Source organism: Rhopalosiphum maidis, chromosome 2 (assembly GCF_003676215.2).
Source record: "Rhopalosiphum maidis isolate BTI-1 chromosome 2, ASM367621v3, whole genome shotgun sequence".
Lineage (NCBI taxonomy): Eukaryota > Metazoa > Arthropoda > Insecta > Hemiptera > Aphididae > Rhopalosiphum > Rhopalosiphum maidis.
Genome location: NC_040878.1, coordinates 11,627,467 through 11,645,420, shown reverse-complemented (window position 1 = coordinate 11,645,420; position 17,954 = coordinate 11,627,467). Strand labels below are relative to the sequence as shown.

General features: G+C 23.9%; 1 protein-coding gene across 4 annotated transcripts in view; it reads left to right on the top strand.

Annotated features, from left to right (window-relative positions):
* The window catches only part of LOC113555112 (protein kinase C, brain isozyme), an 82,459-nt gene that overhangs the window by 52,446 nt on the left and 12,059 nt on the right, over positions 1-17,954 (top strand). For 2 of the 4 annotated variants that reach the window (XM_026959444.1, XM_026959445.1), the window contains exons 6-8: positions 8,335-8,488; positions 15,115-15,343; positions 16,181-16,207. In XM_026959444.1, the coding sequence (XP_026815245.1) occupies positions 8,335-8,488; positions 15,115-15,343; positions 16,181-16,207 (410 nt within the window). The remainder of the gene's footprint in view (positions 1-8,334; positions 8,489-15,114; positions 15,344-16,180; positions 16,208-17,954) is intronic. The other 2 variants (XM_026959447.1, XM_026959446.1) reach the window with 1 other exon arrangement.

Here is a 17,954-nt window from a genome sequence, read left to right as displayed (position 1 = left end):
GCGCAAAATATACGAGTTAAAAAAATTGTAAGTCATAGGAATTTATGATTCATTAGTCTAGTTTAAGGTCCCCCAAACAGAATTGAAAAATATTAAAAGACTAATGAGTGATAAGGTGTACCCTGTTTTTCTGGGATACACGGTATATGGAAAATGAAGTATTGCACATTAACTTTTAATCAAAGTAACACAGTTATTTATTTAGTCGATAAATTAGTAAAAAGTATTGATTTTACAATGATGTTATTATGTATCTAACTATTTTTAAGTATTTGTTGAAACTAAAAAGTATGGTTCTTGCTACTTGAACTTTTTATTAAAGTCTATTATATTAATGAGACTGAATACAAAATTTAAAACATCCAAGTTATGAGAGAGCGGTGTATAATAATTTTATTATAATATAAAATTTGCAATTTTGATTACTATTAAATCTGATTGTTATATATGCTGTAATTTTTAACCATAGTATTATTTTTATAATAATTCTTCTAATGTATACTCTTAATTAAAAATGAAAATAATTAAATATTTTGTAGGAGTTAATATTAATTCAATAACTTTTTCAAATGTTATGTTTTATATTTATACTTATCGAAAATGTAACCTTTGATTCATATAAATAGCTTTAATATATACCGTATACACATAATAATTATATAAATATATATACATATATATTAAATACACAAGGTTATTCGATAGTTATTATTTTTTTAAATTTAATGTTATAAAAATCGTTTCATTAGGTTCAGACTTAGGTTAGCTTGGTGGTTATAGTAATATTTTATTTTCATTTCGAGATGAAAATAAGAATAATTGTAATTTTTTATATAGTGAATGGAACTGTATTTTCCAAATTTCTATAAACTATGGAAAAATTGTAAAATTCGATGGCTCAGTCTGTATATATGTATATATTTTGTGCAATAGAAAAAAAGCATATTAATTTAAATACTTTTCTAATGACTGTATTTTCTTGTTTACAAATGCATTCAATTGCGTTTGTCTGTAAAGTTAATGTTTTTAATTAAAATAATGTAGATTGAATAAACCAGATGAATACATTTTTAAAAGCACATTCAATTCATATAATTTTCAACATTTTATTTAAGTATTTGTATTGTAAAATTATAAACGTTTTTTTATTTAAAAATATATCTTTCCATTAAACTTAATTAGTGACACATTTTATCATAGTTATTTAATTTTTGTGTTATAAACGTATTACTGTTAGCCGGTATGTATTAGAATAAGGATAACTATCGAATAACGGAAATTACACAACTTTCCCATGTCCATTAAGTTGGCACCAGAACATTGTGCTAGTGCATCTTTGGATTTTGCAAGGACCCTTTTTATCTTCGAAGAAGGTTCTAAATTTGTCGTCGCCATTTTTCGATTTCAAAAAAATATATACCAATATTTTGATTGGGAAATTTTGAGAGACTGACAAAAATTTTTTGTAAAATAGCTCAAAAAAAAAATTTTGATTTGAAAATTCTAAAAATTAATTATTTAAATTTTTGCAATTGATTTACAAAATATTGGTAGAATTTTTGAATTGATTGAACAATGTCAGGTGAGCAGCTTTACGAACCTGTATATATTATATTGTTATTTTTCTTGACTTAAAATGTGTTAAATTTATTTTACGCTTATGATTACAGATTTGCGCATAATAAATAATGTAATAATAATAATAATAATTTATTTCGGTCAAATTAGTTATTTAAAAGTTGTTAAGTTATATTGTATAATAGAGCAATCATTTTTGTCCTGTTCACTTCAGAAAAACACCTTTTATTGTTAATTTAGAAGAAACTAATCAGAAAAGTATAATTTTCTCTTAAACTACAAAATGAATTAACTGTTTAATTTGAATTTGTAGCTACTGATAAGTTGTAATTAAATTGAACACTAAATTGGTAGGTACTATAGATAACAATCTATAGACAAAAATAAAAAAAATGAGCAAGTGGGTATGTACAATTTTTGTAATACCGAACAAATGTTATCAGCACAATCATATTGTTCGACATAACTTGCTGTTTGAGTATTTTAAATTTTATAATACCAAATATCTATCAATAAAAATATTTAACAATTAATTACAGTATATACAACGGAAATAATAGTGGTAATAAAGAGTGAATTCTGAGAGATAGTTTTGGTATTAAAGATAAATATAGATGAGTTTCAAGAATAAATTTCTCGCTTGAAGTAGCTTTAGGTTGTATTAGGCTGGAATTTCAAGCTTGACAATTCCGCTTAAATTATTAAGTTTTCCCTGCAGGGAATGCAAAACATAGTACTTTGGTTTGAGGGTGAGATCTGAATAGTATTTTGATGCTATCATGGAAATAATGGCCGATCTTTGACCTTCAATCATTTGTCATTCGTAGAAAAAAATATGTACGTGTAAAATAAACACATCGTTTTTTAATAAATTGTTTCATTTTTCAAAATTATTATAAAGACAGTAATATTATAAAAACATTGTACAAAAGACATATTCAATTATGTACGGTCGTGAATAGGCAAACCAGATATATATATATATATATATATATACTTGAGAAATCAATTACCGTATCATTTAAACTTTAATTTTTATACCTTTACTTATAATATTTAAACATTTATAGTTGATTACATTATTAATTATATGTATAATAACATAAACTTAATATAAAACGTAATAAATCATGTATAACAATATAAATGCATCAAGCAACATGTAAATAATTCATTCGACATAAAAAAAAATTTATTATATATTAAATGAAAATTTTCAAAATATATAGATTAATTTTAAGATATTACCGTGATTTTCTGATAATATGACTCAAAAGTTAATAACTTAATATCAATAATATAATAAATGCAATGTTTTCGTCAAAAATTAAATCAACCTACCCTAATGCTAATAGTAAAATAAATTACATTAATAGAAATATCAAATAACATAATATCACGAAATTTACTTAGTGTTTAATGATGACAGACCGCTATCGCTTAAAATCGTTCTTAGTTATTATATTATATCATTGAATACAAACGTAATAAGTACTTCCATTGTAGTGGACCACTCGATGCCTACTGTTACAGAAAAGTGGTGTTAATTTATTTATATCTATGTTATTATGTATATGTTACTTAACACTAATAAGAGTTTCATTAAAAATAAATAGAAAAATGTTTTTAAAATGAATTAAAATTATTTAATTACTGCATAGTGTATAGGTATTTAACCTAATTTTATACGTTTATATTTTTCAGTTTTAGTTACAATTTTGTTATTTGCATAAAGTATTATTTATTTGTGAATACGTTTTGATATGATTAACATTTTAATTTGATCGTTTATACAAAACAATAATATTTAAAATAACTTTCCATGTTCTGGTATAAAAATCACACACAAAAAATAAGATTTTCAGTTTTTATTTATCTTTGAAGATAATAGAGTATGAAGATTTTTTTCAATTGTAAAAAAATCAGTTATTGTTATTCTGTCGTTGATTTCCATTTATTCAAATTTTTGGTGTAATGGTTTAATTACTTAAATGTAAGTTACTTAACATACGTAATAAATGCATTCCTATTGTTAAATTTTTGTGTAAGTATATAGTGACAAATATAATATAGTATAGTTATTTATCGATTAATTATGGGAATTAAAATTTAAAATCATAATTTATAATATATATTTATTAGAATTTTTTCATGGATTTTAAACTTATTTCAGATAACCGAAAAAAGTATTTTATTATTTTTAGAGAATTTAGCCATTGTTAAATTTATATTTCAACTTAATTATGTTTTTTTAAAAATTAGATATTTGTTGCATAATGAAAAAAAGATTTTAAACTAAACTGTTATATTATGTAAAATTTAACCATCAGGGTTTTCGGCAACTCCAATACGTTATAACAAAGGTAGCATTACTTTTTATACTTTTAATAATATTTTGCTTTAAGTTTAACAGCTCTATAATTACAATTGTATTTTACTTTATTTAAATTACTATATTTAAAAGTTTTCCTTATCAAACTTTTGTTAAATATAAAATATTATGAGTGACTTATAATATATTCATATAATTGATTTATTTATTTATACATATCAATAAAAATCGTACATAAATACATTTTCTATTTATTTCCAAAAATATTAAACGATTTAAAATAGTATAATATTATAATGTACCAACACATTATATTAAATTATTATTATTTTTTTATTTCAGTAATAAATTTAACTTTTGTAAATACAATTTTTAATTAGAAATTCATAAGATACGTGTACATATTGTAAACTGACGTACTATTTTTGCATTTATATTAGGTACTATAATAATGAATTATTTTCTATAATAATCTTGTTTCAAATTTTATTTGCTTATTCGCATTAGTCATTTGTAAAAAAATATACTGTTTTTATTATTTATGACAATTCTTGCACGCTACCTATGTAATATCATGTATTTCATTCTCTCTTAAAAAAAAGCCATTTAAAAATGTAATATAGCAATTCTTAATGACTAATTTGCTGATAAGAATTGCTTTTTTTCTTAAAAAATATTATATCATTATTTAAAATTATCCAAGAAAATTGTGATAATTTTTTCAAAAATATTTATGATTACAAAAGATCAAACCATTTAGAAACCTTTTATATTTTGAATTTTGTATCCTTAAAGTTTCTTTAATTAATAATTAAATTAATAGAAATTTAAAATCCTAGATCTGTTCATAAATATTTGCTTAGGATTTAGTGTTAACGAAAATGAAAAACTGGATAAATTTTGTTTTGTCTACATTTAATGTGACCCGAGTAATAGATTGTCATCTATGTTCCATGGAAATGTCCAATTCTTAACAGTTTTACAAATACGAATACAACTTCTTCTTTCTATCTCGTTTGAATTATTAATTGCTTAATTAATTGACATATATAAATCTGAGACTGATTTAAACTCGATTTTATTTCAAGCAAATACTACTGTTTACTTATTGGTTTTATGAATTTATCTTCGTTAATTATTATGTCGTTGTATATATCTTTTGGCTTATCATTGTAAATCGTATAATTGTGTTAACAGCGAAGCACAGCAGACGCGTTTTAGGAACTATTCAGAATTATAAAATTGTATACGAAAATCTAGAATCTTATGGATTGTACACTTTTTCGTTTTATATTAGATTACACTTCATACAGTTTTTATTTTGAATATCAAATATCCATGTCGTACACATAATATATCATTTTAATGGATAGTTTTATAAAATTATTAAATATTTAAATGTTTAATTCTAATGTATTATAGAATATTTACGTATATATACTTAAGACATGATAAAGTCGTTGATTTATAAATTTTTAGTTTGAAATGCACAACTAATCATAATTAATGTCTAAAATATAAGAAAATAAGGTATGTTTTATGGCTTAATTAATTGAAATGTATTAAAAATGTTATTAATTTAAAAAATAAATGACGCATAAATATTGGTTTTTTAAACAAAGTTAATGAATACAATAAGTTATAATTATAATTTAATGTCTTTAAATAAATATTTCAAAATTATAACATTTGTATTATTTATTAGGGTTTACACTATATAAGTATATGGTTATCTTAATATTTTAAATATGTGTAAGAATAGTGGCAACATTTTGTTTATAAACTTTGAAACCATTTATCTAATAGATACAAATTTTTATTTTTATAAGTTCTTTAAGCTATTGTTGAGTTAATTTTATATTGTTTTCATTTTAATTACGAAAAGATCTGCATTCTGACTGAAAACATTGTTATTACAAGATGTATAGTTTATAATTTATATTTTATAGATTATTTTGATTATTGTTTAGTTATTAAAACTATAAGTATATACAGTTTAAAGACAATAAAAGAACTAGGTTTTGATAAAAAAATAGTTTGAAGCTATCTAATTAAATAATTAGAGATTAAATTAAAATTAAAATTTTTCCTTGTATATTATATTATGTTCTGTTTATTTGTACATTTAGTTAGTTATGTATTATATAGGTTTACTATTTTGCAATTATTAGTAGACAAAACTAAGTACAATATTTAATTTTTAATTTTCTAAGACTTCTCGTCTCTAATGAATGTGGTCAACGATAAGCTATTCGACAGTCATGCAAAAAAAGATCGTTGGCTCACGATACCACGACTTTCTGGCACAGTTTTCGCCGAATGCTTCGAACAAATCCTTATGGGGATTCTTTAGACAAGTCCTTTTTTTCTTATTAGCACCCACTTTATATCCATATATTTGAAGGAGACCCTTTTGTTGTACCTGCCAAAACGTGAATAAGGTATTTACTGGTTAGAGTGACAGTAATCGTTTAGTTTTGTTATACCAATGAGCGTGATTATAACGGTGTGTTAACAATGTTGACAAAAGGGTTGAGGAAAAATAATTAAATTAATTTTATTTAAAAATATAAAAACTTCTCTTAGATTTATTTTAATATGAATAATGATCACTGATTACCGGTAGGTACATATTTTTTTTTTGTAAAAGATTTTTTCGATTGTGTGAGCTTTCAAATATAAATTACAGTTATGTATTTTGTTTTAACGAATTATTTAAGTAGGTTTGACTTATTTATCAATCTATGAAAATTTAAACTGTTACATTTAAAATTATGACTTTAATTAATAAGATTATTGACATCAATGAAATTGTAAAATTATATTATCTACTCTTTTTATGTAAACTATATATATATATCTACTTTTATGTTAATTAGTCATTTAAAATATTTTTAATTTTTGATACAACTATGCAAGCCCGGATCAAGATAATTTGGGCCCAGGGTCAAACAATTTTTGAGGCCCATAACTATAATTAAAATATTGGTGACCCACAAATAAAAATATTTCAGACAAAAAAAAAATTATATTTATAAATTTATTTCTTACTTTTTTAAATACAAAAATAAAAATGTTATTTGAATAAATTATTGTACATGTTTCTTTTGATATACGATATTTATTACTATTGTTTTATTCAAATATTTTTTATTTAATAAAAAAAAAACAAAACGTACTATTCGCCAGGGGCCCATTATTGTTTAAAATTCGTTGTGGACCCGGGCCATGGCCCCCCCTTAATTTGGGCTTGCAACTGTTCACTTTTAACATAAATAATGCTGTATAGGATCATGTTTGTTTAAATGTTTTAAATATTTAATAACCTAATAAATCATTTTAATGATATGTTATTTATTTTATTAGAATATTAGAATGAAATAATTGTATATTCTACATTAAATAATTATTCGATATTCGTATAAATTGCTTACCTACTAAATATCAGTGTAAGAATTATTGGTTGCGGATTATTAGTAATATTTCTTTAAATTTAGGGATTAAAAACTTTGTGGGACCATAGTACCTATGATAACCTATAATACATAATATATATTGTACGCAAGAATATTATATAATCCATTTCAAATTTGTAATAAATCGTTTTAAACGTTATTAATAATACAATTATAACAGCGTATATTCTTATACAGTAAATATTGAATGTTTAACCTATGTTGTCTATATATATTTATATTATAAATATGCGACAATCGCACTGAATATAATAAATTATGCATAAAATATGGTCTATTTATCAATTAGTCATTTTGTACTCTTATTTTGATCGTTTTTTTTAATAACAAAATAATGATGTCATCTTTTTGTGGTCTATTTATTTATATTGTCCGTTTTTCACAGTTAGCCTCGGGGTATCTTGAGTATAACTGTTATATTAAAATTTTACCATTCAACGTTGTCTATTCATCGAACATTTTTTACATGCTAAACAACGACATCTACTGCGACAGTGGTGCCTGTGTTGGATACATATTTTTCAACGACTTGACCCGGCTGTCTTAAAACATTAATTTCCATACTCATTGTATTATACATAATTCACTTATATTATTATATTTACTCCATTGTTATATTGATTTTATAATAGTTATTTATAAGTGAATCGCGAACGCGTAATAAATTAAATTTAAGACTAGTGGTCTGACGGATCAATGAATTCGCAATTTCGATTCTTGATTCGAAAAAGATTCTTAGTCCATGTGATGTGAATTTATTTATGATACTGAAGGAAAATATAAGTATAAGACCATCAGTTGGATGTAATAATATTAATGGTCTTTTACCCAAATACTACTCCTAAATCCTCCTAATGCCCTTCTATATATTAATTTTTATAAATAATTTTTGTTCTGTGTCATATATTTTATTTTACACCGTACTATTATTTGCTTTTATGTTTTTAGTTCGCCAAGGAAAAAATCTCATTCCCATGGATCCTAACGGGTCATCAGACCCCTATGTAAAGTTGAAACTTATACCGGATACAGATAACATAAAAAAGAAAACCAAGACAATCAAATCATCGTTAAATCCCGTATGGAATGAGACAATTACGTTGTGAGTACAATTTTACTTTTATTTTAACGCCGAGTTATTTTGATTTGTGAAGATGTCTTTTTTAAACAACGGTATACATATAATTATTCCTATAAAAACACTTTGATTTTATTGATTCAATAAACAAAAAGTGTAATAAAAATTTATTTTTTTAGTTAATCTGCCCTGCTTCAAAATTACAATAACACTTCCATCCACCATGTTTGAGATTAGGCTAAAAGATACCTGCTGCGATGTTGATTGATTAAGAATGTCACATGGGTTTTTGTGTTCGGAGTGTGGTGAAGTATTATTAATTTGTTTGATGTCCATGGGTTCTATTTTAGATCGTATCTTTCTATTTTACCCCAAACCTCCATTCGCTAACCGCCCAAAAAAGCCGAGGCAAACTAAATATTTTCATTTCATTTGTTCTTGTGGAATTCTATTAGCGTTTATATTGTTTGTTCGATGAAATGAATGAAACTCACGGAAACAAATAGATTTGATATCTTAGGTTAAAATACAATAGTATACGTATAGAGTTACGTTTTGAGAATAGTCTCCAGGGATTTTGATTTGTGAATATACGAGTATATTATTATAATCCTATCAAAATAACAAACAATAAAGGACTAGGTATAAAGTTGAAGTGTGCAAACTTGTTATGAAAATTAATTTCTGTACGTATATGTAAATATTTTAAAGTTTTTGATTATACAGAGATGAAATAGACTAATGAAATATTAAGAAAATATAAGTTAATGCGTTTAAAAATTGACGTATTTTTTAAGTAATTAATGTCGTAATTAATTTTAGTAATTATTTACTGGAATAGAAATTTTATATTTACTTTTACTATGTACAATTTTTTTTTCGAAACAATATATTAATATGAATTTAAAGATAACTAAAAAACTACAAATATATTGTTTGATTAAAAATTTACCATTATTTCATATAATTTTTTCGAATAATATAATTAAAAAAAATATATAGTTTATCATTATTATTATTATAATAATAATTTTTAATTCTAGATAAATAATATTTAAATTAACCAACATTTTTGCTTATTATAATAATATAGTATATCATGATTGACATGTTATATTTTATATGTATTTTTTTCTATTTATTTATTACGACTGATGACCACATAGTACATGTTCGTTAATCGCCATATTACGTATTAAACATTTAAACAATCTATAATTTTAAATATTATTAATATAATAAATAATAAAATAGGTACATAGGGTTCCACCAACTTAGTATTTGTGCATAGCCGCCTACTATAAATCAACCTTCTGCTTAAACTTAAAATTTACATAATTATTTGAATATTTAATGAAAATCAATAATTTAACTTTTAAAATATTTACATATATTAACTTCATAAATTGGCTATCTAACATTTCTATAAAAAACGCAAAAATAAAATTTTTAATTTCTAGAAATAACGTAGAATAAAAAAATAAACCATAAATTATAATATATATATATATATATATATATGAATCTTTAGCTACAATTTTATAAAATTGTATTTCATAAAAATTAAATAGAACAATTAATTTAACATCGTGTGTATTATTTACGTATTTAAATAAAATTATTTATACCGAAGAGAAGTTTTTACTCAGATATATTAGGAGAACTATATGAATCAGGAAAATATACAGAAGGAAAAAAAATCTGGGATTGGTATTTTCATAGAACGGTATATTAAAGAAATGATATAGTAGAGAAATTGTATTTGCAAAGATTAATACATTCTTGGAATGATATTTTTCTAAACAATCTTATTTAAGGAAAATATAAAACAGTAAATTAAAACACGGAACCGTATTTTTCAGGAATGGTATAAATTAGGAAAATATTGCCAGGACTGTAAAAATCAGGACGACATTTTTGAGTATATTATACACATGGATCCGTATTAATCTAAAACTGTATTAATCGAGAAAATAAAGCATAGGACTGAATAGGACAGGACAGTTATTTATAGGAAAATATTCACGAGGAATAGTATTAAAAAGAAATATTATTTTATAAGAAAAATACGGATGCCCGCCGCGTCGCCACTAGCTCGCTGCGCTCACTCGGACAAAAAAAACGAAAATATCCCTCGACTTGCTATGCAACACCACCTCAAGTGGATCATTGGGTAACTACAGTATAACCATAAATATTACCCTACCACTCTTATCATTTTTCGGGCAAGAGCTTATCACTTAATAATTCCATATAAGTAAATAAGATTTAATTATATTTTAATATATTTCCATATTTTTCTTAGAAAATAATATTTCTTTTTGATACTATTCCTCGTGAATATTTTCCTATAAATAACTGTCCTGTCCCATCCAGTCCTATGTTTTATTTTCTCGATTAATACGGATCCATATGTATAATATACTCAAAAATGTCATTCCGATTTGTACAGTCCTGAGCGATATTTTCCTAATTTATACCATTCCTAAAATATATGATTCCGTGTTTTTAATTTACTGTTTGATATTTTCCTGAGATAAGACTGTTTAGAAAAATATCGTTCCAAGAATATATTAATCCTTGAAAATATCATTCCTTTATTAAACCATTCTTTTGAAATATCTTTCCCTACATCTATAAATCTAGTCCGGATAATTATTTTCTTGAAAAACACAGTTCCACATGAAAATTTTCCTCATTTATATGCGGCCCCATATATTGTTTATATTTAGTATTCTGTTTTAAACAATTATTATTTGCCGCTTACTGATCTGATTTTTGTAGTTCGAAACTTCTAAAAAAAAAAAAAAATAATGATTATAAATATTTTATTAAAAAACAGTAATTTAATATAATGTTTATTAATTTTTTTTCATGAGTTTAATAAGTTAGTTATCGCCAAGGTTAAAATAGATGAAGCTACAAAACAAGAAGTTAAGATATTAATTTGAGTTATAAATAATAAATTAGGTGTTAAAAATAAATTATTTACAACATTGATAATTTTTTTTGGGGTTTATTCACAGAAATTATTCAATTTTTTTTTTTTTACAAATGATACAAATTAAATTTTCACTGTTTTAAATAAAAATAATTAGTTAAATAATTTAATTGAAGGTTAAGTTTTTTTGCAATGTTTTTAAATTAAATTTCTACAAAAAACGAATTTCTTAGAATTTTGTAATTTCATTGTAATTTTATGATTTTCATTTCGTGATTCATATTATAATATAATGTTCTCTGTATTACTCGCTCATTAATTATTGAAACAAAGAGATGTATGTATAGAAAAAAGTACGTACCGTTAAAAACAATTATTCTTTGCGCTGTACAGAATCTCAAACTGTCTTAATTTTAATATGCTGTTTGAAATGTTTGAAATCCTAACACCCTAACGAGGATAAATAAAAAAACAAAAAGTTTATAATATGTTTTTGAATTGTATATAATATATATATATATATATTAATATTTTCACTTACCTTATTAATCAATCTATTAAATCTTGGACAACAAACAATAATATTTCAAAATGTTATTTATGCTAATTTGAATTTAAATGTTTAAATATTAGAAGAAAACTAAAAAAAAAAATGTATAACTCAAGTATTAATATTTATTAATTATAATTACGATAAATAGGATATTATGTAACATTGTAGCATATTGTGCATCCTTTAACTCAATTAAACACGGTATCTTTATAAGTTAGTAAATTATTGGTTCTATCCACTCTTCATTTACTTCGCCAAAATCAATGAGTAAAACAAATCACTCAAGTTGTCTATTTAAACAGTTATCTTATTAGCAAAAACCTTTAAACATAGTTCTCCTTTTTACTTCTTTCTTTCATATTGTATTATAATATTATATAACACTATATTACAAGAAAAATTAGTTGCCAAATAAATTACTGGCAGCAGCGGTAACTGGTTATTTTTTATTTCAGTGTAGTTGTGATTTCTACTGTTGAATAATAATATTATCTACAAAAACAAATAAAAATGTAATTTTTACTCAAATTCCAATTTAAAAACCGTTGTTTGGGTCGCTTGATATTATATTGATACTGTAGTATATATGAAATGTTGTAGTGTTTATTTTGTTCGTTATATACACTGTCGGAACTCCCACCAATTTTACCGAAAAACCTTAACGAGTGTCCAACCATTGGCGTGTGAACTCTTCAAAAGACCACTCCCACTGTCTTGTAGCCATCACATGTGCACTGCAAAATGAGAATATTATATTATTATTTACTTTTTTTTTTATGTCAAAATAATATCTTCATTATGATGTACTGATGTGAATTTGATAAACCTCTGAAACTTTTAAAATGTCTTAATTGTGTTCACGTGTCAATCAAACTGGACGCTCGTTCCTGTACGTTGTTATTACACATAACGCTTATAGGGTAGTGGAATCACGTTATCTCTTTAACTAGAAACGTCCAAGCAATTTGCATATAACCGTCCTACAAATTATGGCGCTGTACCACGTATGTACCATCCTATTGGCTATTGCACATTCGTCGCGGCGCTTTTTACTGTGGTAACAAATGTGTCGTTCACGGAACTTCCGTCAATTCATTGTTAACAAAAAATCTAAGTACCCATCTTCCAGGAGCTTGAAATATCTAATCCACTTAATCCGAACGACCGACGACGTCACTGCGGTTTTTTCTATTGTCGTCGATGTTTGGCGCTTATTGAAACATAATAATATGTAGTACTAAGTATTACTGCAGTATAACGCGCTCATCTTTTCCGATGTATTGATGGTGTCCTTAAAACACTCTTGGTCTGTCATCAATACTAGGATTATTATTTATTGTTATATTATTATTTATTTTTTATTTTTTTTTTTCACGTATACACATATGCGTGATTACTAGATATTTTACTTAGCTATTCATTGCTTCGAGATTAAGAAAATAATATATATACGAATACACTTTTAAAATTGTGGGTTTATATTAACAAGTTTAATAAACAAGAATTCAAATTGCCAAATAATTTCGTGTCTTGTGAATTTTAATAAAAATCAATGTGTGACTGAAGTTTAGAATATATACATTCAAAGTCGGTATAATGTCGTAATAAATTATACTTATTTAAAATTTATTTTTATTGTATCAAGTCAATTAAGTTATATTTAAAGTTAGTTATTTTAGATAAATAATCTTTATATTATTTCTTGCATAATGTTTAAAGTTAGTATAGCCTTTTGCGGAAATACAAACTCAAGATTCGACAAACATTTTTTAGATTCCGAGAAAAGCGATGAATGTATTGATTTTACAATGATGTCTGTTTTTTTTTTCTATCTGACGTCACCTTTAGGAATAGTAAAAGAGCTTCAGTTTTAAACATTGAGGGTGGTTTCTGGTAGCGAATAAGATCTAGTTAGTACTCCGGGAGGTTAAAAGTTTAATATTCCCATATACCTTTCAAAATAATCGGAAAAAAACTAAAAATAATTACTGAAAAAGGTAATACTTTTACACAAAATAGTTTCCAATCGATTTTTTTTTTGTTGTTGTTGTAATTCAAAAATGAATAACGGTAGATACTTGACATTTTCATCAAATATTCATATTAGCGTTTTCTAGACATGATATAATTTTGAAAATATTGAAAATACATAGTCACAATTTTTTATATAAGTGTTTGAAGCTTTTGTTAACATCATAAATATTTAATACAAGGTTTTTCTACAGCAATTAAACAATTTTAAAAATGTAATTTCTTTTAAATGAGAATTTTTCTCTAACAATTTAGAATCTAAATATTAAATTTAGGAAATTTAACTTTTTGTCTTTACGTATATTATTAATTTTTATGTAAAATGGAATTTAAAAAATATTTTAACTAATTTTAAGCTATTATACCTGCTTTAACATATTAATATCATTATACACGGTTAGGTTATTGCCTTATAACTTATAATAAATGATAATATTATAATAATTAATAATATAATTTATGTGATGTTTTGAAAAAAAATAGTTTAGTCTATCGTTTAGGAAAATAAATTATAAATTATCTTAAGGAATATAGAAGCTGCTCAAAACTATTTTGCATACTTTGCAGAGATTTAGTATTGAATCAAATTTAAAACATTATAATATCTATTACAGTAAGTTTCTCATCAATGAAGTTCACTTAAAAACTTTAAAACAAAATGTTTATGTTGATGATATTTTTTTTTTCTTTGGGAAATACTTAAATTGTTTTTTTCTTTACATGAAAATTGTTGCTTACTACTGTTTAATAATTACTTATTAATGATAAAAATGTATTTTAATGAGAATAGTTTTAATGCAATTTATAGTGCAATAACGATAATTCATTTATTAGTTTTTAGTTTATAATTGTTTATTTCATTAAACGTTTAACTTGAATATTATTTTTAAAGTTGAAAAATATATGTTTACGCCTTGGGAGACAGTAAAGAATTGAGGAGATGTGAGTGTTTAAGGAAGTTCAAAAAGATTGCAAAGCAAATCAATTTATAAACTCTGTCTTTACTTGACATCAAAGTTGACATACGAAACTTATGGATCTTGAAATTCAATCGCAAAACTTACTTTCTATTGTTCTGGGGAAAACGTCACAACAATGATAAAACTATGGTATTGATTTGTGCAGTGAGCTGAAGCCTGAAGATAAAGATCGCAGACTATTGATTGAGGTGTGGGATTGGGACAGAACGTCCAGAAACGATTTCATGGGATCTTTGTCGTTTGGAATATCGGAACTGATCAAATCGCCAGTAGAAGGTTGGTTCAAACTATTAACTCAAGAAGAAGGGGAATTCTATAATGTGCCCGTGCCCGAAGAAGGTGCCGACCTAGCTGCACTAAAATATCAAATGCGGGTAAGAAAATTATTAGTAATTTTTTTTAAGAAGACGCTTCACCCGTCTCTGTCTTACAAACGTATAATATAGTAGAAACCGTTTCATGCAGACAAGAAACACTCGGGCTGTAGTCAAAGTTTAGCAACCAAATTTTCATAATATAATAATGAAAATATTGACTGTGTAACATCATTTTTAATTTTTTATAATCACTTATTAGTGATATCAAAAGTTCTTATAGTTTCAATATCCAATATTTTTTGTTGTTGTGTTTTTCAAACTTGAAAACAAAAAAAAAAATAAAAACGACGTTATACAATAAAAATTTTCACTTTTGTGTGAAATTTTGTTTGCTATACTTGGAATACAGTCTTTATGGTTCTTGACCACGGTTGAAAACGGTTTGTACTGTGTTGTCCGTTTATAAGATGGGGATAATATATAATATGCGCGTGAAACGTCCTCTTAAGTAATACGAAGTAACTATTTTGATTTATCCTTCATAATTTAATTCTATCTGCGCGTGTACTTTTGTGTGTTGTGTATCTATATTTAAACGTTTGCGGTTCAATTTTGAGAACATTCATGCAAAATATGATTATTGCATATATAATTGGTTCTTCTTGATGATAATGCTATACAGAACTTGGAACTAAAATCTTTCAACTTTGAGCAGCATGATGAAACTTTTCTACTTTTATTTTCTTCTCCTATCTTCCTTCTTTTTTTTTGCTACTAAAAATTATCTTTATTTGTTCTACTTAATTTTGTGTGTTCTTCAAACAACTAATGTTATTCACGTTTATGTAAGCATTGCACATTAATTAATTTATATTTATATCTCTCTTAACACAGGGCTCAAAAACGCAAAGTCGAAATTCGGTTCGTTTCAAATTTAATAAAATACTATGTAGTTTTATTTTGTATATTAGCGAATAGCATGTATATATTTTAGAGAATATTTATATGGCTGTAAAATGTATTTTAATTAAAATCCTAATTAAACATAAACTTAATCAAACTTTATCCATTCACTGCAGATAACATGTGTGTACTGCACAGTTTAACTTCAAGTTTTCTATTAGAATATTACTATAAATAGGTATTTATATCATTTATATTTGAAGGAAATCAATTTTACAATTATTTTTAAATTCAATAATAATTCTAGTTCTAATTTAAGGGTATTTTAAAAGAATTTTAATAATGAAAATAATTAATACTAATTAAAACTGGATTTATATACGCCTAAAATCTTAAAAATAAGAAGTTTTTTTCTTATAATTTATTAAATAATCTTTATTATATATAAATATTATTTTTTGGAAAAATGTGATTTTTCTTAAAAATTTATTAAATACTGTAAAAACAAATAAAAGTAACGGTTTATAATAATTATACGATAGTTTTCTTATCTTTAAAAAATTATTTGAACAAGCATATTATTTAATCTATAATATGGTTATATACTGGTGTATATTGTTTAATTATATTATATATAATGTATGATTGTAGCACATAGTTACATACCTAAAATTTCAGATATATGAATAAAAAAAAACAATAATAATAACGTTTTTTAAATAAAAGAACTAATTTTATGTTAATGGTAGAATATTACAGAAGTCAAAAATATATTTTTTTTATAAACTATTACATTTTCTATAGAATACTTAAATAAACTCCAATATTCCTGAAACATAGCATTTTGCACAAAACATTCTTTAATAACCTTGAGATATGCTTTATTATGCATTAAACAATTTATATATTTTTTATTATTCATTATTTTGTAATGAATCGTCGAGAATGTTTATCAAATTGAAGCATACTCTCAATAAAAATATATAAAAACGTAAAAATCCGGTATCTACTTATGAGTTATAACCTAATATTTTCCTAGTAGCACTTCTTATATCATTACAGTTACTGAGTTACACATAATGATTAAAACCAAATATTTTTCGATGATAAGCTTATTAAATTTAAATTAACAAATCTTTAAATTTTGTCCATATATTTTTTTAGAAAATAATTTCTGGTTAATTGTAAAGTGATTAGCAATATAATATTATTAGGCATAAAATTATTTATAGTTGAACCCTACAAAACACCGTTTGTTTTGCTGTAATCGTAGCATTAGTATCAATACAGTTAGTGATTTTTGTAAATTATTTTGTTTTATGAGTATCTATTGTTTTCATATAATGAATAATGGAAAAAATGTGTAAATATATGTATTTATGACTTGTAAATATTTTTTAGTAAAAAGTAAAAATAATCACTCATTCTAAACGTATTATGTTAAATTCAATGGTATTTACTTGTATAAATCAAATAACAGTAAATTAATATTTTAATTTTGAACAAATTTTCAATCATATTAATCCCATTAATAAAACAATTTTAATTATAATTTAAACATATGCCGTAACACTTACTTCTATATAGGTACTTCTTAAAATATATAATAAACAAAATATGATTATGTATTACAAAATAAAGATAAAAAAAAAATTAATTTTTTATTGTATTACTATTCAATTTTTTAAAAATTATACAGACATGCTAAAAAACTTAGTTATAAAATAAGTTAGTATTTTGTAATCATTCTATATTGGTTATTTAA